The sequence below is a fragment of the Pteronotus mesoamericanus genome, unplaced genomic scaffold (genome assembly GCF_021234165.1).
Source record: "Pteronotus mesoamericanus isolate MK-2021 breed Mesoamerican mustached bat unplaced genomic scaffold, CSHL_Meso_final contig_202, whole genome shotgun sequence".
Classification (NCBI taxonomy): domain Eukaryota; kingdom Metazoa; phylum Chordata; class Mammalia; order Chiroptera; family Mormoopidae; genus Pteronotus; species Pteronotus mesoamericanus.
This window is the reverse complement of record NW_026555086.1, coordinates 5,712,504-5,737,457: the sequence shown is the minus strand read 5'-3', so window position 1 is coordinate 5,737,457 and position 24,954 is coordinate 5,712,504. Positions and strand designations below refer to the sequence as shown.

Here is a 24,954-nt window from a genome sequence, read left to right as displayed (position 1 = left end):
GCCACGCGCTGTCTGGCCCTGCACAGGGAAGCTTGGCCAACCCGGAGTCGGGGAGTGGGAGGAAGCAAGGGACTTCTGTATTTTACTTCTGGGGGTTTATATTGTTGGGTTCTTTTTAATGACGAGTGTAGGTTGCTTCTAAAAAGGGCATAATTTGTTAGCCTATTCTGTACTAAAATGTTAAAGAACAACTAAAGAACAGTTTAATATGCATATTATAGGAGTTTCTCTATAAATATCTCAGAAGGGGTCAACAAACATAGGTTGGATCTTTTTCGGTTTCGGGCAGCGGTTCTGGAAGTGTGGTCCCCGAAGTGTGGTTCCCAGGCCAGGCGACAGACCTCACCTGAGGATGTGTGAGAGTTACCGAGTCTTGGGCCCGCCCCAGGCCTTACGCATCAGGCACTCTGAACCCCGGGCCAGCAACCTGGGTGCGTTCCAGCCTTTCCGTGCCTTCTGGGGGACAGAGAGGTTGGAGAGCCGCAGCTTGAGGGGAGAGCGCACTTCTCCTGGTGGCTGCACTAGAATGACCCAGGGAGCACTTTTAAGTGCCAGGCCCTGTCCCCACCACATCAGTTAGATCAGGATTCTGCCTAGAGCTCCCCAGGTGACACTAACGTGCAGCCAAAGCTGAGAGCCACCATCCTGGGACATCTGCTCCCAGTGATGGTGGAAGTGGAACAGCATAGCACAATCACCTGAAATAGAGGATCATTTTTACAATTCTCTCCTTCCCTCACACTATACTACCACAGTAAGCCACAGCTAATGATGGAAATGTGCCCTATCCCTCAGGTATATTAGGGTGGGATGCCGGCCATTGCTTTAGAATGTGGTAACAAGCTTCTGTAATTTGCCGGCCATTAGAGATGCAGTGATTCGCATGGTGTGTAAGGGAGACAGCGACACTCTCCCCAAAATGAGCACTTTTGCCCTGGCTGGGTAGCTCAGTTGGTTACAGCACTGTCCCAATACACCAAGGTTACAGGTTGGATCCCCAGTCAGAGCACATGTAAGAATCAACCAATGAGTGCTTAAGTAGTGGAACAACAAACTGATCTCTCTCTTTCTCTCTGTCCCTTCCTCTCTCTAAAATCAATAAAAGGAAAAGAGCCAAGCATTCTTAATCCTAGCACCATTTTGATCTCCATCACCGGTGTTTTCAGTACTTATATTTGTTCAATGTAGTACCTTTTAACAGAACATACGAGAAAAGATAGGTTATTGCCACCGATGAAAACTGGGTTTGCTTTGTTTTATTCGCGAAGACATTATTACCTCAACAGTTGGCATTTCTAGTTGGTCTTATTTCTCCCAAAGAGCTGCTATTTTGAGAAGACTCTTTTCAATCAAAACTTACCTGAAGAGTGAATGTGATTCCTATACGAGGAAGCTTTGGAGCCTAGCTTGAGGTCCAAGGGACTTTTTCCTTTTTTTCTTTCTTTTTTTTTTTTTTTTTTTTTTTTTAGTCTCAGTGGTGCCTCTTCCCACTCCCAGCCTGCAATGAAGTCCTGCTTGGACTCATCAGTATACATCCCTGCCCCGCTTGCCTGTGGCTCTGTCAGTGCCTGCAGTGGGTTTGGTCTTGTCTTAGAACTCACCATAGTTAAAAGTTTGCTCTTAGCGGGCATAGACATCAAGCATCACCTGCCATTTCCACATTGTCTCTACTGTTCTGTTAAAAAATACCAGTTCCGCATACTGCCGCACCTGTAGGTAGGCTTTATTTGTACTTTCTTACATGCATGTATACATATATAAAACATGTGTATGGTGATAAAAATAGTACTCATGTAACCATTTGGGGAATGATTTGATAATCCTATAAAATTGAATCTCCTACCTAATCTATCACCCAGCAACTTTTCTTCTTAGAGAGCCATTCACATACACAGGAAAATGTCAAAGGATATTCAATGCAACATCATTTGCAATAGCAAAAAAAATGTAAACGACTTAATCATTCATCAGTAGAAAAATAAGTAAATTGACTATAGGCTATATAGGTGATATAAATGGAATTCTATGCAACAGTTAATATGAAAGAATTAGATTTTAATTATAAACATGCAGAAATCTCAAAAATATGGTGTTGGGGGAAAATATGAAAATTACAAAATGATGACTAGAGGATGGTACCAGTAATATGAAATCTAAAAACAAAACAATACCAAATGTTGTTTATGGATATGTACAGACATAGTGGAAACTAGAAAAGCACGTCTGGGAACGATATGTACCAGCGTCCAGCTAGCGGCCGCCTGTGGGGGAATGAGGGAGGGCGGGGAGAGGAATTGGGAGGTGAGGACTTCACCTGTGTCTGAAATGCTGCATTTCTTCAACAATACCAACAAACAGGTTTTAATCCGGTACAGCAAAATGGTAACATCTGTTTAAGATGTTGAGTCCTTGAATATGCCAGAATTATTTTCTGTACTTCATAATTTAAAAAGTTAAAGAAATGTAGAAATTCATTGTAGAAATTTAGAATGAAATGAAACTCCTGTTCCTCCTCCCCGTAGTTAGGCTGAAGTCTGACCGACGGAGACACGGTGCGGACGCGGCCCCACGGCCGTGCTCCGCTGGGCAGCCTCGTGGTGAGGGGCCGGCGCGTTGGGTTCGTTTCCGAAGCCTAACAGCCTCCATGGGGCCCAACTGAGGGAATAATGGTTGAAACTAGGGGGAGGATTCGGCACGATCCTCTGAAGCAAAACATGAAAAGTTTAAGCACGCTAATAAAAGCCCAAGTAAATACTGTAGAAAAATACGGCCTGAGATGTGAATTAGCATCAGTCAGGAAGCCATGGTGGAACTGAGCCAGAGTCATGAGAACTGTAGCTTTTTTTTCTCTGGGAGTAATACCAGCTGTCATCACATTTCTAGATCATTCAATCACATAATGCGTAGCTCCATCTATACAGACAACTAAAAATAAGCGGCATGCAGTTCTTATTTGAGTTACTTCTGTTCATCACAATCAAAATTTTAAAATGCTGTTTGCCCAGGCTGATGTTGACATCTTGCGAACTAGGGAAACTAATACGACAATTGGGGAACAAGACAAAGTACTGAGGAGTAGCATCGCACCTCATCACAGAGGGTCACCCACGTAGAAAAGAAGGAGAACAGGAAGAGCCCGAAGCCTGTACTGCCTGGCCAGCTGGCTGCACCTCGGGCGCGGACGCCTGTGCAGTTCTGGCCTGTGGTGCGGCCCCAGCACCTCCGGACAGGGATCGTTACGCATCTGTCTGAAAAGGCTTTGCTTTGGTCAGTGTGATTTGAATCAGTATATTGTTTCCCCTTCCAAGTCTCCTACTTGAACCTTGTTCTTTTTTTTTATTATGAAAACTTTCAAACATACTGAAAAGTTGAAGACATAGTATCCTACCATCTAGATTCTACAATATTGACCTGTCTTTGAGATACTCGTATTCAATTATAATCTAGAAGAGCAAGATTTCTATGTATTTTTCAACAGTGAATAATCACCCACTTCTCAAAACATATTAAAGAGAATGAGTAGTTGTTAAAGGAGAACGCACCAATACCTGCAGCTTTACACATTTCTGGCAATACAGAAAAAGCATTTTGAATATGTAGAAGATGTGCAGTTTTCTCGACTCTACATCATCGAGTCAGATCCTGGGGAGGGTGTTGAAGAGCAGAAGATGAGTGAGGAGGTCCCGGCCCCCAAGCGCTCACAGTGTGTGCAGAGAGGGGCGGCTGCACGAACAAATCACACACCTTGTGACCGAACGGTGCGCCGAGGACCCCAAGGGGGAACCAGCTGGCTCTTGGAGATCAGTAATACTCTTGTAAAAGGAGAGCACGAGCGGTCCAGGGCCTCGGATAAGTGGAGGTTTGTCCGATGGGGAAGATTTCAGAGGCAAAAGCTGAGCAGTACCAGCAGCACAGCACAGGGCTGGGGCAACGGCTGGAGGGTGGGGTGATAGGAAGAAGGCAGAGAGGTGACGTCTGACTGGTTTTTAGGGAGAGAATTCTGCCACAAGACGAATACGGGGGAGGCCGCAGGCCAGGAGTTCGGGGCAGGGTGTCCACCCCAGCAGCCACGGGGGTGGACCTGTGCGTCTGTTGAGCGTGTGCTGCGTGCCCCACCCGTGATACAGCAAGCGGACGGACGATTGCCCGCTGCCACCAAGCTAACAGTCACGTGCCGCCTGCCTGTCTGCCCATAGGTCTACCAACCACTGGCCTTTTATGTCACCCGCTGTTTTCTCCCTCCTTATTCTGTCACCTTTCAACCTTCTCATACTAGGAAGCTGCTGTGTTCATTCCTCCCTCAGATCGGATGAGAACCTGAAGAAGTTCATCTAGAGATAAAACAGAGAAAAGAAACCCCATCTTGTTTTGTCTTTATATCCCCAATGGCTGACACAATGTCTCGAATATCCTAGGCTTTTTATAATTCAATGAATCACTGAGATATTCAGGAAGTAAAACGCACAGGAATGAGTGAGCGATAGCATGAAGCGGGGGTGAAAAATGGAGATGACAAGAATGGCTCCGGGGTCCCCTGGTTGTAGTGACACAGTGGACGGTGATCTCGTCACCCGAGACAGGAAATAGAGGATGAAGGAAATGGGAGAGGAGAGGTGAGAGGACAGGGTTCGTGCCTGACATGAAGTCGGAGGTGTCTGTTCGCTGCCGACGTGCTGCTTACTCTTCAAAAGCTTCGTATATAATTGAGTTGAACTTTGATTCACAGGGGCAGGAATACAACCAGAATTGTTCCAATGCTGAAAAATAAGTTGACTAGCCCCATTGGCCAAAATTTATAATGTTTGGGAAATTCTTTACTCAGAGCATGCCTCCCTAGATACATACTATTTGGAACGTATCCGTTTTGGATTTATTTTTAGTTGATTCATGTAGCATCAAAGGAACAAAGAAATGATAACTAATAACTTCTGTCAGTAATATTGGTCAGAGAATTAAAAAGGACATATGATAGAGGTAATAAGGCTAGAGGAGGAAATTTAAAAAAAAAAGAAAAGAAAAACAGGACCAGAAAGAAGATAGGACTCATAAAAAGAATTTTTAAGCTCTTTCATTTCTCTGGATAATATGGTGGGTTTTCTTGGTTTGTTTGTTTATTTGTGTGGCTGTAATCCAAATATCTACTTTCCCTTGGATTTAATTTACTTTGTATATTGTCTTATTTGACAACCTAAACTCATTCTCATAATAATGCAAGTTTTCATATGGAGATCATATGGTTAATGTATTATTAATAAAGTAAGCCTTAAATAAATTTGATTCCTCTGCTATTTAAAGTTTGTCTATTCACTGGGTTCTGTGATCAACGATTTTAAATCCCTATCTTCACAATGCCAAAATAACCATGTATACCTCTTTTGCTTTTTTATGGCTGTTTTTTTAAATTCTTCTGTGCAGAAGCAGGAAGGTTTTATAAGACATATTATTATAACAATTCTAAGTTTGTCAAATTACAAGTTATGTAAAAGACTCAACTGTGCATTGTGCTGCATTTGAACCAGCATTGTAAAATGTGTTTGTGTGCAGTATTCTGACAACCAGAATACATTTTAAAGAAAAAGTAATATCATTTAAAATATTTTCTTCATCACGGTAGTCCTCAGCGAGCAGAGAAGGGCTTTTCTGAAGTGAGATTAGACACTAGAGCCACCTTCATTTTCTATGCACGTGAACGGAGAGGGCTTGAGGTTATTAGTTGAAACCGAGTAACCTTTCCAGGCTTTCATCTCTTTCTTTTCAAATTTGAATATGAAAAGCATATTCAAGTCAAAGACCATCACTTTAATGACATTTGGCAGTCATTTGATTTATTAGGTTTTAGAAAAAATTTTCCTTTAAATATTTCATCATACTATGCTAATCCTAGTAATATTGCCAGCTGCAGCCTTGTACCTGTATTAGTGGAGACAGAATGGTGTGGAATTTTCTCTGTCATCCTAGTAAAATTTCCATGAATCTACTGAATAATAAAATAACCTTATTGAAATATTCAGATTTGGGTTTTTAGTTAAAGTGTCTTAGAATACATAATAAAAGAAAATGTCTTTTGAAAGAAGGGGGTAAAATTACTTCATCAAATATTGAGGGGGTTGGACAGCAATGGAAATTGTTCTTTATGGGGATATTTTTAACAGTAGGATACTTATGCTTTTCAGTTTGATTAATTATATTATATGCTTTGAAATATCTAAGTAATCACTACGGTAAATTTATGTACTGATTTATATTTAACAATGAATTTTTAAAAGTTGGTCATATAAACAGGTCTAATTTTCAGGATTTCCTCATTATGATTAGTAGTTGTGTAATTTCCAGCAGCATGCCTGTGAATATAATAAAGGGGACTAAAGATCTAATTTAAAACTATAAAAACAAACATGTAACTGAGGTGTCACCTTGATGTCTCATTTTTAAGTCATAATCTGTTATTTGTTTTAAATCATTACTCGAGGAAACGCGTGTGACTCCCATAAGTCTGTGACACCAAAATCTATTAAATAAGAATTGGAGGGCAAATTACACTATCAAACAGATACATACTTTATTTGTTAATTCTGTAAAAGATATAAAAATAAACTGTGAGAAAATATGTTAAATTAGATCAAAATTTTATTTTCCTTTGTTTGAAAACTACTTACTGAATGAAATGTGGCAGAATATATAAGAGAGTGAATTGTAGGCTCTGCTCTAGTTAATGCGGATTCATATAGCTACATAAATTAGCATAATAGCTATGAAGTATTCAACAGGCTTTGATCTCTGAATAACCCAAACTTTCTCAGGTACTGTAGATTAAATAAAAGCAGTGATAAACATGTACTTCGTTACATGGTTTGAAACAAGGCCAAGTGATACTTGCCATTCTGAAAGCAATCAGAGATGAAGATCTCATAATCTTCCCCCCGGTGACTACTGGTGGGGTATTTATAGCCTCAAATGTAAATCAGGGGACTCTTGCCCTGACACCGTTAACTTCAGACCCTGGGGCTTTAGAATCTCATCCTGTCTCCCTCTGTCGTGAATCATCTGTCATGAGTGACTAAACAGTAGTGTGCAGTGCCTTCCAAAAGAAAAAACCATAGGCCTTCGTCTTTTATTGAAAATTGATAGTGGAAAAAGAGTAAAGGGTTTTTTTTGCTTATTTGTTTCTTTGTTGTTGTTTTGCTTTTTAAACAGACGTCAGAAAAGATTCGGATTGAGATCATAGCTCTGAGCCTCAGTGACCCCCGAGTGACCGCGGACGACGCCGTCCGGCGGCTCTTCGTGGAGTGCCGGTTCTACAGCCTCCCCGCCGAGGAGACCCCCGTGTCCCTCCCCAAGCCCAAGGTGGGCCAGTGGGTCTACTTCAACTACAGCCACGGTGCGTATGGCTCACACTGATCCGCAAGGCCCAGGGAGAAAACACGCTCCTCTCCTCTTCCTAGGAGATTACAAAGTCTTGTCAGAATAAATGGGTAAAAGTCAAGCCTGTAGCCTAAGGATAAAGAAATTGAAGTAGAATTGAAGGAAATTTTGAGATAATACTGAAGTTAAAATGAAAACAGTGGGAGAACAATGTTTCTGAATGTTCCTGCTATCTCACAGTACCATTTAAAAAAATGCCACCTAGAACTACAGTTGAATTTAATTGAAAAATACAATATTTCAAGGGGGGAAATGTAGTAGTTTATTAAGCATGTGGATTTGAATGATTCAGTGGCCTAATTTTTTTCAGCCTTTCTGGTCAATGGGATCACACAGATGTTTCTATAACATAGGTCTATATCTCTCCTGGTGTCTGGATGTTCAGGGTTTTAATTGAGTGACATAGTCTTACAATACCTTCCTTCATTTAGCCCACACATCCATTTTTAGCAGGTGGCAGGTTTACTCTTAATTTAGGGCTTTATCAATCAGCTAACTGACATGTAAGTCTACTGGACCAGTACAGATCCAAAAGGCATTATTACAAATGTTTGTGATTGCTTTTTTTTTTAAGCTGGCATTTTTAGAAATGTGTTTATTGCTTGAGACCGTAATGGCAATAATCTTGAGCACTTAGATATCTGTCCTACTCTCCCCTGTATCCACAGTGCTTACTAGTGTATGTGAACTCGGGCAAGATGTTTGAATTTCATGGTTCCCTGTTTTCTTATCTGTTGGACAGTGTGCTCCCTCAGATCCATTCCAGCTGAAACTCTATAATTCTGTAATAGCAGGCGGGTTGAGAAATCACATGAGAAATAAGTTGTGTGGTCAGGACCAGAATCTGATCCCTCCCTCCTTCCTTTCATTGACTGGATGTGACAGAAACTTTTCCAAAAAATATTTTCTCAAGCTTCCTATAGATGTGTTCACTGCAAAGTACCAGAAAAGTAAACCATATCAAAACATTATTAGAAATGAAAGAACTGTTTTGTCAACTAATTTTAACGAAGATACGCCCAAGAAAAGCGACAGACTCTCTGGTTTCTTTATAATTCTTTGTAGAGGCCAGCAGTGGAAAGTTTGGTTGGAATGGCAACACAATTTTTTTTTAGAAATTGATTGTACATTGAAAAACTTGGCCATGCCCCAGAGCAGATGTTTCCATTTGCTTAAGGAGCAATGCAAATCATTCTTTGGACGAGGCCCGTGATACATGCTCAAGTGTCCTGAATTTTCGTACATTTTTACATGGTGACCTGGATCCGTTTGAGGCTTTTAGTTAGTTGGTTGGTTGGCATTGGTTTTGTTTTTGCGTGTGTGTGTTTGTTTTTTTCCTTTTACTGCAAGGTACCCTACTAAATAATTGGTATTTTCAGAATTGCTTATATTTTCTATGAATTAGCCATATGATGTCAACAAGAAAGTCAATAACCTTTTAGAAATGAATTCAATATAGTATTTCCCTTTCCTCAACTTCTGTTCCTACCTGTTGAGGTTTGACAATGTAGAATTTTTAAGATTGAGGGGATAGGAATGTACTTCGTGCTTAAAAGCAAAATAATGCTGTTTTATAGCTACTGAATCATTAACCACTAATTTTTTATATCTACTGAAAAATTAGGCCACTGAATCATTCAAATCCACATGCTTAATAAACTACTACATTTCCCCCCTTGAAATATTGTATTTTTCAATTAAATTCAACTGTAGTTCTAGGTGGCATTTTTTTTTAATGGTACTGTGAGATAGCAGGAACATTCAGAAAAAATTGAAGTCCTAGGTCATCATGAAACTTAAGAAATAATATTACCTTATAGGTTTTATTTTATTTTCCACTTAAGTATGACATAATGAAAGTGTTTATTTTTAAATTATTATATTGATCTCTCCTTCATTGAAGGAGAATCTCCTTGAACCTTTGGTTAATAAGTAACCAATCTAATCTAATTATCATCATCATCTACTGTTCACTTGTTACTTGTTATAAAAGATCAGTATAATGTAGCCTTGCATCTTCCAAATCTTACACAAGTTGATGAAAGTAATTTTACTTCCAAGCCAACTTTTAAACTGGCAGGGAAAGTTTAGAAGGACAGGCAGTATGGGCCGTCCCCTCGTTGAACACTGTGCTGCAGAAGGGTGACCTGAACCTCTCCGTGACCTCAGACTGCGCGATGGCCTGAACATGTCCTTTCAAAGGGAGCTGTACGCTGAGGCCTAAATTAGGTACCTAACATCAGAGGTTGAGACCAGCGATCCCCAGGACTATTCATAACCCAGTTCAGTCTTCATTAAGAGATGCGAATGCCAGTTTCAGCTACACACACAAAAAATCTATCTTCTTTGGGCTACTAACACTGAAAAAACATTGCTAGGCAATGGTAGCAAGAACAAAACAATCATATCTTATTGGGCTTGAAAATTTTGCTGAGAAAGTAAAAAAAAAAAAGAAATAGTTTGAAAAAAAGATTAATGGTAGGTCTGAAGAATGTTGTCTGGGCTGAATAAAGCTTCTAAGGAGTTGGCAGTGGGAAGAATAAAGATGAATGAAATCGTCCAAAGTTTTTATGAGACTTTTACAGATCGAGGTCCTTAGTTTCTGAGCATTGAACAGTCCATCTTTTGGGACAGTTAAAGTTTAATTGAAAATATGAAAAGGATGCGGAACTTCAGGTTTTGTTGCTCATGGGGGGATAAACTTGGCAAAGAAAGGATTGTTGTGGGGAGGGAATGACAACACTTTAACACAATAGTTATCTGAGATTAAGATCATCAACCCTTTATAATTAAACCCTCTGCATTTCTTACTTCTGCCAAATGACATGGGGAGAGAACAGAAGGGTTTCTGCAGACTGCAGAAGTGAGGGATATGTCTTTAATGGTAGACCATCCAGAGTCAACTCAAAGTATTGATACACGGCCTGCTGGTTTGTATCTTTTTGAGACAGATGCTTTCGGTTAGTTTGTGTCCAGTCTTAGCAAGTCCTAAGCAAATGTGATTTCTGATGAAAATGAAAGGTAAATAGCTAACCTTTTGGGAGTTCTGATTTTTCTCATATTCACCAGAATTGCTCTTTAAAGGATGTGTTTGAACTTCTGAAATTGTAGACCTTTTTAACCATCTAGCTCCAGAAGACAAAATGGGTGTCCTTAGGACCGTGACCTAATTAGGAGTGGCCACCTCGTTTCTGCTTCCCACATGTTCAATACCAGCGTCCACTAGTTCCTTCCATCCAAATACTAACCCGGCCCGACCCTGCTTAGCTCTGAGATCAGACGAGATTGGGCGCGTTCAGGGTGGCGTGGCCGTAGACAACTAGTTCCTGATCCCATTCAAAACTGGGCAAAGCAACACCAGGCTCAACCGCAATCCTCAGCGTGCGGTATCCTGACCAGCAACAGCACCTGGAAGGATGTTAGAAATGCAAATTCTCAGGCCCTACCCCAGACCTGCTGAGTCAGAACCTGGGGCTGAACTCAGTAATTTTAGCAAGCCCTCCAGAGCTTTCTGATGCACGTTAAAGACCAAGAATCCCGGGCTAGATTAACATGCCCAGCCTAGGCCTTGTTTGTACAAGGAGGAGAGCTGAGTTCTCATTCGGTACACCTTTGGAGAACTAAGCTTATTCTTAAGTAGCTTGATTTTTAAAAATAAATAAATAAAAGTTTAAAGTGTTGAGCCGAGAGAGCTATTTAAGGCATCTGGACCAGGTGTTGGTTAGCCCTCTCCCTGTATGAAAGGTAAAAGGCAGACAATATCCCTTGTGCGGTTAGGGAAGGCTCTCGAACGCTCTCACACTCCAGTCTGTGATAAGCGCCTGGTTGCAGCTTAGACAGCAGGCGAGTTGGGGCCTTGGCTGGAGGAGGAGGAGTTACAGTGGGGAGGTTAAGAAGGCGGGCTCTGGAGGCAGACATGGCTGGATGCAGGGTCTGGCTCTGCCACTTTCTAACTAGGGGCCAAAATGAGGTTCACCTCCCAGCGTTGCTAGAACTCGTCTATTCGCATGGCTTTTTAGCAGTAAGTAAAATGCTATATTTACAAAGTACTCTGAACCCTGTATTCCTGTAACTCTTCAGTGGCCTACGTGATTGGTCACACTTACTAATATGGCACGGTGCAAAGAGCACTGAGCTGAAAGTCATTTGACCTTTGTTTTTCTCTGTTGTCACCGACACTCCCCCGCACAGATGCCTGCGTCTCTCACCTCAAGTGCCTGACTCGGGCCGGCACATCTTCGGCTCTCAGTCAATGTTTGCTCAACTGAGCCCAACGATGAAATCATTTGATAGCATCATAGTGTGAGGTTGAACTAAAATTGTCCAGGGAAACATTCTCAGTATGAAATATGTTTGTTCCCTGTGGAGCCTGGTTTTAGCGTTGTCAGTGTATCAGTCACTCTTTGTGTACTTCTGATCAGGAATAATCTGTAAGTTGAGATCTGGTCTCAGGGGAGCCTTTACCTCCCAAGTCACACCTGGGGGAAAAAAAAAAAGTCTTCAGAAGCTAAGACAACAGCCAAAAGGCTGCCAGGCCGAAAAAAAATAATCCGGGTGAAAATTGGCATGTTCGCCCTCGGAGATGCCATCTTCCCCGAGTGCAGGCATTTATTTACAGCCTCAGGTGTTCAGGGGCTTCTTCCTGGTGGGACTCCTGGGTCGGCTAAGTCAGCTCTGGCGTCCTCCCGCAAGCCAGCGTGCGCTTTCAAAAGCCCTTTTAAGACCCACTTGTCCCCCTGAAAAGCCACTCTCTCCCTTCCGCCATGTTGCTCTCCCCAGGCCCGCCCCCCTACACCAGCGAATGTCAGTCTGTGGGTTCCCTCCGCCCCGCACTCCACAGGCCCCTTTTACTGCGTGTTGTGGCAGGAAAGGAGGATTAAATTACTGAGCCTGTCAGGAAGGACAAGCTCTCTGCCATACGTTATCATTACCACTCGCTTCGTGGGTAAAAGAAAATGCAGTAAATCCCTCAAATACAAAGCAATAAAGACCTCCGGCTTTTACTGTCATGACTGCCAGCGCCATTAACAGGCAGTGACAGCGACGCGGCACTCTTAGATGTTGCTTGTATCCTTTCTGACAGCGCGCACGTAAACCTGCCAGTGGCATGGCATCACATCACATGACTGCTCGGGTTGGATTCCGGCCTCCCGAGCGGCTGGCTTTTCCCAGGTGTGCGAGTGCGGTGCCGTGCCTGCCTCTCTGAAAACAGCTATTGACAGAGATAGAGCATGGGACTCATGCAGTGTATTCCCGAGCAACTTCCTGTGTGGACTTTTTTTTTTTTTTTTTTTTGGTACAGTGATCTACGTGGATAAAGAAAACAACCAAGCGAAGAGAGACGTCTTAAAAGCTATACTACAAAAACAAGACATGCCTCATAGAAGGTACCTTTAAGCCTTCTGCATTATCTGATGGTTTACAGGGAGTGAATCTCTGCAGCAAGGTGCAGAGCAGAAAGCACAGGGCGAGGAATCAGAGCAGGTGATCTGCCGGGGTCCCTCCCCCCTAGAAATACAGGAGCCCCGCCTGCCATCCAGTGTATCCGTGCGGATCCTATGGTGCTTTGAAAACCAAAAGACTGTACAGTGCATGCAAAGCGTCCCATTGTCGTTCAGGTGCCCCTCTGTGCTTGCAGGGAGGGCGCCCTCTGGGGCCAAATGGCCTGAGTGTAAATCCCTGCTCCATCACCTCCTGGCTGGCTGACCTCGGACAAGTCGCCAGGCCCCATTTTCCTCGTCTGTGAAACGTAGGTAATAATGCCGCCGCCGGGGGCTGTGGTAGAGACTAAAGATAGTACGCAGACGGTGAGGACACTAGCACTGGACAGGAAGTTAGGACACAATAAGTGTTAGTTGCAATCCGTGTAAGTAGTAGTAATATTAATACTATTATTTGAAGAGCTCACCAGCCTTTCGGACTAATTTTTACTTTACTCTCACCGTATAATAATTCACCATTTGATTTTTTTTTCCAATGCATTGTGGGAGAGGCGAATTTGAACAGGACACTTTGCAATTCTGGTTCAGTAGGGAAATTATACACTTTTCAGGAAGGAAAAGACCTGACCTTGGTAAGTTTACCCTTTTGTGTGGGCTCCCATCCACGCAGTTTGAGGAGTATCTCGGAAACGCCCATGAACCCCTGAGCTGGCTCCCCTGGCAGGCCTGAGGGACCCTTGATCTCTTCTTACCTGATGGGAGAAAGATGGCTCAGCCTCACACTGCCTCACACTGCCTCAGAAACAGAGAGGCGCGCAAGTTCCTTCTATCCCAGAGGTCATGGAGTGAGTATTAAAAACCTATTTTTCAGAGAGCTCCCACACTGACATTTTATCCTCCGTTTCAAGAAAGGAGCCTGGAATGCTTAGCTCTTGGCTCTGAGAGTAGTTTTTCATTAACGCCTTGAAATGTGTGTATCATCTGTGCTAACACCCTGGTACCTGGCCAAGTTCTGTGTGTCACAGGATGGTAGAGAATCACTCAAGTTCACTTACTTGCTTTGTGGGCATTGACTTCTTTCAAGGCCCCTTCAAATACCACCAGACCCCCGGGGTTCTCCCGGGTCACGAAGGACCACACAGCACAGCGGGCCCTGTCGTCTGCTTCCCTGCGGTCCACATGCTGGGCTGTCTCTGCCCAGGATTGAGCTCCGTCCCCGTGGACGAGCCCTGGGCGGGACCAGCTGATCTGCCCAGTCGTATTCGCCCACTTCTGTGTTCGCTTTGTTTCTGGAAGGTTGGTGCATACTGTAAGTAGCACTTCTTGTTAGGGCTGAAAATGTTGTCTCCTCAAAAGGGTTTATTTTTAAAAGCACAACTTCAGCTTTAATTTTAAACCTGCCTTTCATGAGAAGATCTGCATATTTGCACCAACATAGTTTTAAAACTAAACAAGTCCACAGCACCCAAATCCCTCTGCACCGTTCCGAACCGCTGGGGGCCCAAACGAGCTTTTGTCTATGTTGGTTTTATCAGTATTAATCCTCTTACAAATTCAAATGGAGGGTCTTTTAATATTAAAAATAAACTCATTAATGTCACCATAAATAGCATATTTTAATGAAAACCATTTTCCAGAACAAACCAACAAAGAGTCCACGGTAACTGGAGAGGCCCCCTCTCCACCGTAACTGTTCTTCTGCAGACCCCTGACGGCCTGCAGGGAGGCGCAGGCCGCTCAGCCTGGGGAGCCGAGCGAGGGACAGCGCGCCCCGCAACCTTCCGGGCTGCGGACGCCTCACCTGGCCCTGCGCTCCTGGGGCTGCCACCGGGGAGACAGCCCTGTCCCCCTTCCCCCCCTCGGCAGCGTTATTTTCTGAGGGAAAAAACAGGGGGTTTACATTTACATTTTTCCACAACCAGAAGACAGTTGTTGTTCCAGGGGAACACTCAGAGGTCACAGTAGGTAAAGCACTTCCTGGCTGAGAAGCATGGATGTCCTCCAGCAGCAGCCCTCGGGGACATCGGCGTGCTCCTCCTGGGCCGCGCTTGGAGAAGTCGGGCCCACCTTCCATGATGTGTGTAAAATGGTATACACTGCGTAAAGCATTCTGCATAGCACCGTCACTTCCTGTCCCATGCTACACTTGGAGATATACAATTGTCACTTTAAAAGGGAGGTGGCACATTGAAATGAGACTTTAAAAAATATTTATTTGAAGTCGTAGTATTTTATGTGTCGTATTTTTACCTTCCCCACTCTGCATTCTTTACAACTATTGTGTGAATAGCTATTACCTTTGGCTTCAGTGTAAAGGATTTTTGTTTCCTGACATGGACTTAGTAACAGTGAAATGTTGAACACTTATTTTCAGCAACTTAGTTTAAACTATTGTGTTTACCTGTGTGTTCGGAAAGCATATGATTTATGCATATTTTTCAAGGCCCAGTTTCTCAGAGACTGGGATTTTTATCCGAGAACGTTATCTAAGAAACAAGCTTCTTTTTTCACTTCTGATTTGGGATGGATACGTTTTGAAAATGGTTAAAATTGTAGTTTACAAGCACCCGTGGTTTACGCTACAGGGCCAAGACATATCAAAAGAGAGCTTCACTCTAAATTCCCGTCATGTGGCTCGTCCAAGTGCGTTTGGCCTCAACATATGTCACTGATTCAAATCAGTTCCATTGGAGCCCTACAATTATGTGCTTAAAAGTAAAATAAAACTTGGACGCTGTGATTGTAAGTTACGAGATTGCTGAAGTAAAACAAATATTTGATATTTCTGCTGGGCAGAGCTGCAACATTTATCTAACATGATTCAGGGAGCATGATCTCTCTGTTTTATAGAACACACGCGGCTGATGAAATTGCTTCTCAGCAACTCCAAAGGTGTGCCTTTCTATAGAAAATACTGAATTTTTATTGAAAACACTGCCCTAACTCCATGGTCTTTATTCACTGGATCCTGTTAGCCTTAAAAGTAGATGTATCAAAGTATGAGCAGATGGTGTGTAACAGCATGAGCATCTGCTGCTTCTCCACCTCGTAACTTCTTCAGATTCTAGAGTTGCCTGTTCATCGGGGCTCAGAAAAGTAGATTACCGTTCATTTGCAGGCCTGGTGTGCTATAATCTAGTAGTTCGTATAATAACTTGCCTAGCCTAATATCATTTTCTTTTTATTGGCATAATGGGGAATTTCAAGATTTCACCTGCAGTGATAGAGGCCCATTGGGGAGTTCTGCTTCCCGGCAGTTTTCTCCATCTCTTTCCTCCCCAGCATCCGCTTCACCGTGGTCAGCGACCCGCCGGAGGACGAGCAGGATCTGGAGTGTGAGGACGTGGGCCTTGCGGATGTCGACCTCGCTGAGGTGTTCGAGGGAGGGAGAGATGTCGTCGAGCAAGACATCGATGGTATGGGTCAGAGCCTTGCTCCGTTCATACAAGCAGCAGTCGCTGAAATCCAGACTCTTGATTAAAACCTCCTTTCACGGGCTGCGAGGACAGTGAGTCACACATGAGTTGAATTCTTTGCAACTCAAGCTGACATTTTGTTGAAGCTGGAAGTCTCTCCCTACATCCCTCCCCATTCTTCCCCTCTGCCTGCCTTTGAATCAACGGAAATTTTAAAATAATTAGTTGTGTTTCACAAGGAATGATTGATTTTGTGTGTACTGGGGGGAGGTGTGACAGACTCGGCCACTGGGTGTTTCTCGTGCTGTGTACGGAAGCCTCTCGCTGTCGAGCCTTCTTTCGGCTAAGGAACGCGCCTCTGAGGGAGCGTTTCAGTGTCCTTTGCGAGGCTTCCCTTAAATTCATTGGTGCAGCCGGGTGACAGAGTCCCTGGAAACCCCACTGAGTAGTTTGGGTCCCTTATTTCCCACCAGGGTTCAGAGAGGACAGAGATTCCTGGCCCAGTACACACTGCCGGATTTCACCAGGTGTGGGGCCCAGCGAGGCTTAACTTACGCCCTCACTCCTTGTAGGACATGTTTGGAACGTGCTAAAGAAACTGCTCTTTAGGAATCAGGCTTTCAAAAATCATTATCGGGGGTGGCCTGGCCCATGCACAATATATGGACAAATGAGGCTGAATCCTAGTCTCATTTGCCAAGATAGCAGAGCCATCTCTGGAAGAATGTACATGGTTAGTTTACTCATTCATCCGTGCATTAAATGAATTTAATTAAGCACCTAAGTCCCAGGCACACAGTCCAGCCATGGTTTATATGTCAAGCTGCTCGTCCTGCATATGTGTCAAGTGCTCAAAAGTCAAGCCCTGGCTGATGTGGCACAGTGGGCTGGGCAGCATCCTGGGAACTGAAAGGTCACAGGTTCGGTTCCCAGTCAGGGCACATGCCTGGGTTGCAGGCCAGGGCCAGGTCCCGGTCCCGGTTGTAGGCATATGAGAGGCAACCGATAAATGTTTCTTTGGCACATCAATGTTTCTCTCCCTCCCCCCCCCTTCCTCCTGTCCCCTCTCTGTAAAAAATAAGTTAAAAATAATTTTTTAAAAAGTGCTCAAAAGTCATGATCAAGTCAGGTAAGTAACCAAATTAGACCAAATAACCAAGTTAGAAACCTGTCCTGAGAAATTTTGATAAGCTAGACCTATGTAATTACAAGACAGTTGGTCACAACTTTGACAGCCACAGAAGAAAAAGGTGAGAGAATTAAAATATTAACCTAAACCGCCCTATTAAAGACAGCCAGGAGCAAGAGAGTCTGACAAAAGTAATCAAAATTATATATGCTTCATAGTCTTAATCTTTTTTCCAGTCAGTTCTGGTTAGCAACCCATGCTCTCATTGTGCAAGACTGCACGTGACCACACAGGTCTGACGTAGGCAGCTGCTGCCGCCGTGTTTTGGAAAAGGCAGACAATTAAGCACTAGTCTGTTGGGGACTGTAATGCTTGGTTCCACGCCTGGCAGAGCAGGGAGCAGTCCCACAGAGGCGAGCTCCCCGGGGAGTGCGCGGGGCCCCTGGCGCCCTGCAGCATCCCTGCCTCTTCATTGCCCACCTCAGTCTTTGTATTCCAGGCTCTGTTTGGAGGTTCTCCTACAGATTCTATCTCAGAATGAAGCCCGTGCATGCGTGCGTGCGTGCGTGCATACACACATTGTAAAGTTCAAGTAAAACCACAGGAAACTACGTAGACTCAAAAGTGCTATCAAACTCACGAAGTCCAGGATTCTGGCCTCGAGTCACACTAGTAAGTATCAGTGTGCACAGAGGGGCGGGTCGTAGGCCCTGACCAGCATCCCGCCTGGCCCGCCGTGGGCCGCCGAAAGCGGCAGGTTCTCCCGGGAAGCCCCTGTACAGTCAGCGTCTCCTGTTTTCCCACAGCGACCACCATGGACCCTCAAAGCCAGCCCGTAGGCCTTACTATTCCTGAGTCTGCCATTCTCACTTTTTCTACTTTCACATTAAACCTAGTATAAATAGAATGTTCTCCTTGGAAAGAAATAGCCAACCCAAATTAGGATCATGTAAGTTCTTGACAATAGTTAGGACAAATTCTTCTTTGTTGTATCTTGATCCCTTTTAGACTTACTTCTCACTAGCTTAGAAATTTGAGCTCAGTGTTGGAACAGGTACCCTTTCCACTAGGTAAACGTCATGATTATTAGCTCATTAGCTTTAGCTCCTTGAGCAAAATGTGCGCATACACACAACACATCTAAAATGTATGTCTGCACACACACGGCCACTTTAATTTTTAGATTTCTGAGGTGCCAGTGAACTTCGAACTTTTATAGAAGTACTGTCATCTTTTTAACTACTGCTTCAGCCACCCTACCTGAATAAAAATCTGTTGAATGACAGTAACATTTTTCTGCTCTTTTTCTCCCTAGTGTTGGACGCCCGCGCGGGTGGTGGAAGGATAGGCCAGCTCCGCGTAACAGTCGAAGCGCTGCAGGCCCTCCGGTCTGTCTACGAGCAGTACAGAGACGACTTGGAGGCTTGACGGAGGCTGCTCCAGAGCGCCCCCTGCTCCCGAGTAAATGCCCCCGTGAAAGCCCTTAGAGGAGACGCGTGTGGTTGCTCTGGTGTATGTGACCTGTAGTTCATGGGGAGCTGGGCGGGGGGCAGCTGGGTTTGAAGTGTTGGGAGTTTTATATCCTCTTTCATTGGTTATTTTCCTATTCCTGCCTTCCCGTGCCTGCCACCCCTCAGGATTTCAGACGCCACAGTGGGAACACCTGCGCGATAATTTATACCTGCACAATGGCATAAGAAGGTCTACTTGCATTTTCAACAGTTTCTTAGGAAGAACTGAAATGCAAGTCCCATTTTTATTTTTAATAAGCAAAAAGCATACATCTTAGAAAACCTATGAAAAAGAAATACTTCCATGTTATCCCTAATCGTCCCACTAAGTGGAACGCCTATGATTAGCCTCATTAAGAGTGTTATACTGTGAAGATTTTATTAGAAGCAATATATGAAAATTGCTTGGATTAATGTGTTAATCCTCCTCTTTAAAATGCTAATATCCATTTTATGCACATTACAGCTCAGTGTGCATTTTCTTTGATGCATGCAGTTGCTATCAATTAAATATAAAAAACGAGATTTGGCACCAGCTTACTAAATTACTGCAAGTTTTCTGTTTTTCTTTCCTAAAAATTACAGTTCTTCCTACTTGTATTATTTTCATGGATTTGTGTTGATGATACTGATATTGGGATCCAGGAATGTGTGTGTAGTGTATAAAGAAAAGATAGATACAAATATATATATGGAATTTATACTTCAAGAACTTAGCTTTTGACATAGAAAGAACTTATTAAAAGCATGGCTCAAGATGATATGCTTAGTTAGACCTGAAAGGAGTATCTTTTTATCATTTTTTAAATTTACATCAAGCTCGTACAATGCTGGGGTGTATCTGGATAACCAGATCCTCAAAAAGCCGCTCAGAAAGTTAATTTTCTAGCTTTTACCCAATCTCACTGAAGGATTTAATTGATATTTTTAATGGAGCTGTGAATCAATGCTGCAAAGGAATTGTCTCTAGAGGTCTAGGATATAATGCATTTCATTTTTTAATTTACTTTTTTATTTGTCATTTTCTTCAAAGGATTTTTATAGGCTGCGGGTTTTCACTGTTTGCAAACAGGCTATGCTCCTTCTTAAGCATATGTAAAGTATTCAGGGAGATAAGTAATTTATTAAAATCTACCTAATTTGCCGTGATATATTAAATCTCTGCTTCAGTGATCACAGACCATTTCATTTAGAGAATTAGGCATTCCCTCTTTGTGTGATTAAAGCTCTGGAAAATGAGTTCTTTGCTCCTATTTGTGAACATTCAAAGCCCGCTAATGGCAAGAAGATGGAATAGATTATGAGACAATTTATTACAGTTCAACAGAGAAAAAAAAGCAGCTATAATGCAAAAATGCAAGTATGAATATCTGCATATAGTTTGAACCATCTGTGCTCTAATGGCTTCAATAATGACTCTCGTCTTTAGGAGGCTTTGAAATGACATCCGTACAATATTAATTTGTTGATGTACATTGTGGGACCAGTAGAGTACGATCTGACCACAGAAATCTATAAATCCTGTTCCTACCACCGGGCCTCCCTGTGTGGGGACCGCCATCTCCAAGGAGACTCATGCTCTCATCAAACTCTGCAAATCTCCATAATAACTCATTCCTCTGGAACCTTCTAGAGACCACAAACATCTGCGGCCTAAGTCTCTCCAATCCTAGTAAACAGCCACATGTTTGTTGTCACTTCAGCTGGCTCTGAGCTCATCCTTTTGGCCTCCCCGTCCAGCTTTCTTTGGCTTTCATGCAGTTACAGTGTCATTAAGGCCCGTGAGACTCCCTGCAGTAATTCGAAACAGCCGGATTGTACCCTGGGATTAACTGAGTGGTTTTTGAGACATTTATTGTGGTATTCTCCCAGGAGGTTTGTATTATTGTTTTAAAACATTACATCCCAAACTAAATACCCTTTCTGTAGGGGCGGGGGGGCGGGGGGGGGAACCGGATTGCGCTGACTCCTTATCTGTAAGTGGAGAGGGGTTTTATTAGAATACTCCTAAGATCAAGTCAACAGTGTGGAATGCATACCTCTGATAGGATTAGAGAAATAGCCATGTTTCTGTCACCTTCGTGTTTGCCCTGATGGGTCATTAGAGACGGCTTTTCTAGTTTTAAAATTCCCTCCAACTACAGAAATGCTCGCAAACCTCATTTCCGTAAGTGGCCAAATCTCTGCTGACACGCTCGGAGTGGGCGCGTGGCCTGGGGTGCTCTCCTGTGGACGCTCCAGTTCCTGATGTTTCCTGATGTGTCCAAGGACGGTTCTTTCTTTTGTGTTGACCAGAGCACGTTGAAAAATTCACCACTTTCTGGATTCCAGGGCAACAGTCCCCTCTCGGTGAGCGTAGCCTGACCCATTCCATAGGGCTTAGGGGCAGGAGGGTGCCAGCAGGGGACTTGCCACGCAGATGCCCCAGTTTAAGGTGACGCTTGTGTGACCTCCAGCTGTTGGTGTGAACGTGCACACTGCACTCAGCACTTCGGGGCTGTGATGCTTTCAGTGTGGAAATATAAATAGAGATGTGATGTGGTATGTGGGAAAGTGTATTTTACATGGTTTTTTGCCTACTGTAGTAGAAATGTCAGATTCCCAGCCACTGTCATGAGAAGCAGTTGACAAAAATAAGTTTTATGGTTTACAGTGTGGTTTACGTAGAGAACATTTCTCTTCACTCTCAGTTTCAACATGTTTTCTAAATTATCATGGTTTATTGCCATTTAACTTAAATTAGTTTTTTTAAAGAATAAATAGAGAATATATGTAATCAAATAAAGAACAGCCGTATTGAAATCCTGCTGTTCCTGCCATTCATTTGTTACCACAAAATACAAATAATTCCTATGTGTTATGAAGAAGCGCGGGCTGGAAGTGGTCATGTGATGCGGGGGTTCTGCGTGCACCGTGTTCCCACGACAAAACATAAATTATTTTAGTAATCGGGCATCAAGAGCTGTGACAATGGAAACCACTTCTTACACATGTCCTAACAAGAATCTGATTAACATTTTTGTGGAAACGGAAAGTAACTTTTTTTAGTCAAACTGGCAGTATTGCTGAATTTAGAATGATTTCCTTATGCACTAGATAGCAAAATGCGAATCATGCCTGTGAACAAATGTGGCAATAAAATGTCATCTTTGTGTAGCATAAAATGACCAAGGGAGCGCTTTGGGGGATGTGAAATGACCAAGTGATTGACAATTATCAGGGTGATAATTCATCCCCAACGCCAAGAGTGCGGTTCAGTAAGTCACGTGTGCCCGAAGGCCTCTGCCTGCCCCCTCAAAGGCAAGCAAAGCCCCATTCCTGCCGATGGGGAAAGGCGCCTAATGAGGGCCACGCGAGGTAGCGAAGGCAGCCTTGCCTCCCCTTTGCTGAGCACAAAAACCACCTCCGGGTCAACCGGAAAGCTTAAGCACATCAAAGCTATAGGAACAAGTGTTTTAAAAGCGGAGTGTATGGAATTAGAAAACACCTCATCCCGATCCCTTTTATCTTACAAGATAGCATTTCCGCTTCCATTTCAAAGTGCCACCGGGGGACTGCATCTCACAGTCTCACCTCCCCCCGCCCCGCCCCCCCGAAAATCGAGCCAGAGTTCCTGGTGGTGTCACACCTTTGTCCTTGTCCTTTTCATTTCCCGTGTGGCAGTGACTAAGGTATTAAACACTGTTTCCTCTGCAGTTTTTCTTTAGGAATATCTGGTTCTCTCAGAACAGGGACGCCTTCCGGCTTTTTCTTCAGCCCTTTGCCCCTTCTCACCCTCGACTGAGATTCACCTTTCTTGTCTCTCTCTTCACTAAACACCATTAGTTTTCTTATTGAATTGAATGTACCATCTTGATCTTTAATTTTCTGTCATCTCTTCTGTTCACACCTACATTCTGCTGAATACCTCCTCCCCTTACTCATTTTTAGTTAGCGAAAGCACCCCCGGCTCTTCCTGGGGGGCTACCGCCACTTGAGATGCCAGCCCCTGCGGCCGCTCCGGGGGCCTTCCCAAAATGCTCCTTGTGTTCGGACCTATCTTAATTTGCCCTGACCGGTGTAGTTCAGTCAGTTGGGTGTTGTCCCGCAGAGCGAAAAGTCACCAGTTTGACCCCCGGTCAGGGCACAACCCTGGGTTGCATGTTCAGTCCCTGGCTGGGGTGCGTGCGAGAGGCAACTGGTCCATGTTTCCCTCTCTCCTTCCCTCCCCCCCTCTCTAAAAATAAAAATAAAAAGGCTTGCCTTCAGGTAGCATGGCACGGTCAGTCTTAGCCGTTATGAAACTAAGGGAACACCAAGCTAATTCTTGTATCTCTGCTTCTTGTACTTTTTTTCCACAGTGAAGTAACAGGGGCTGTAACTCAGAAAGTTCTCAGGAGTCACTGGTAAGGAACTGAAGCACAATGACTTTAATTTAAGGAAATGTGTTATTAAAATCAAGTTTTATTTGGTGTAAATGTTTTTGCCGTAATTGCAGATGTCATCATGAACAACAGGGAAAATAAGAGAAATTTTCAAAGAACACTTAAGAGACTACATACGGCATAGAGATTGAGAGACTTTTCTAAACAGGGGAGGAAAACAAGCTGTAAAATGAGAGAGAGATGGATTGAGTATGTAAACTAAAAGTTAAAATATGTGTGATTATTGTTCTAGGTTCTAATAGGACAAGAACTAACCCATTTTTACAAAATAACTAGGAGAAAAAACTCTACGGACTTTCAGGGGTGTCCATCCTTCTGGCTTCTCTGCACCACCCTGGAAGAAGAAAAGTTGTCTTGGCCACACATTAAATACATTGAGACACATGATCACAAAAAAAAAAAAAAATCTCATAAGGGTTTAAGTAACTTACAACACTGTGCAGGGCTGCATTCACAGCCACCCTGGGCCGCGGGGTGAACACCCCCGCTTTCTGTGTAAGTGGGGGCAACACCTCAGTTCAGAGGCTCCCACCAACGTGGAGGAAGGCAAGAGCTGGCATGAGAGGGGAGCATGAGGCAGGGTTGTCATGGCGGCAGAAGCCAGACCCCCGGGAGGGGCGCTCCACCCTGCCCGGGCGCTCCTCAGAGCAGGCGTGGGGCCTGGTGGGTCAGAACACTGGCTGCGGGAAAGTGAAAGGAAGGGTCTCAGAGGGCGTGCAGGGCCGGAGGTGGCAGCCGTGGAGAGACACCTGCCTTTTGTGAGCGTCAGGTGCCCTTTGGAGACATAGAATTATGAGAAAGAGGAAACCAGCTGAAACCATGGGCCCCAGAGAAGCAGGATAGATGGATTAAATGGCATCAAGGGCAGCAAAAATTGGTCACTTATGAAAGAAAACTGCACTTCACTGCAGCAACAGAAGAGGACACTCGAGCTAAGAAACCTTGTGAGCCACCCCGGCCCCACCCCTGCCCCTGAGACTGATCATCTGCCCTGGCTAGTGCAGAAGAATTCCAAACAAGTTTTAATTTAAAGAGAGAGAGAATCCTGCATCCGTATTCCATAAGAAATCAAAAAGAATCGCGTTCTACTTTAACAGCGGTGAATTTGATGGTTTGGACCACCCTTTTTGTTCAGAACAACTAGAAAAGATTAGTGTGTGTGTGTATATACACACACACACTATGTAAGTACAATCTGGGGACAGCAGGCAGCCCTGAGGGTGAGCCCGGCAGGACAGAGGCATCTGCCAACCGGAAGGCAGGGGTAAGAGGCTCAGAAGCTGAACAGAGCTTTCGCCAGACGTGGGGCTTTGAAGACGTGGTGGGCAATGTAGGGTCCACCAAAGACTTAGGTGCCCCAGTAAATCCTCCAGGTTCAACTTACTCCCCCTTTAAATGGTTTCTATTTTTTTAAAAATATGCAGTGCTTGGTACACATATGAAATTAACTAGGCCCATACAGAGACAAGACCACATGACTGAAGACTAAGGCAGAAGACATGGGAAACATAAGTAATTCAGATAATGGAGTCGTCATCTGTGAACGTCAAAAAAAATTACTTAGTATATTCATAGTTAGACGGCAATCTTAAGAAATTGGACATAGAATTG

General features: G+C 43.7%; 1 protein-coding gene across 1 annotated transcript in view; it reads left to right on the top strand.

Moving 5' to 3' along the window:
- Positions 1-18,962, top strand: part of RPGRIP1L (RPGRIP1 like) — a 77,936-nt gene extending 58,974 nt beyond the window's left edge. The window contains exons 23-26 of the mRNA XM_054570343.1: positions 7,195-7,378; positions 12,725-12,809; positions 16,146-16,279; positions 18,724-18,962. Coding sequence (XP_054426318.1) covers positions 7,195-7,378; positions 12,725-12,809; positions 16,146-16,279; positions 18,724-18,836 — 516 coding nt within the window. The 3' untranslated portion in view covers positions 18,837-18,962. The remainder of the gene's footprint in view (positions 1-7,194; positions 7,379-12,724; positions 12,810-16,145; positions 16,280-18,723) is intronic.
- Positions 18,963-24,954: the final 5,992 nt, after the last annotated feature.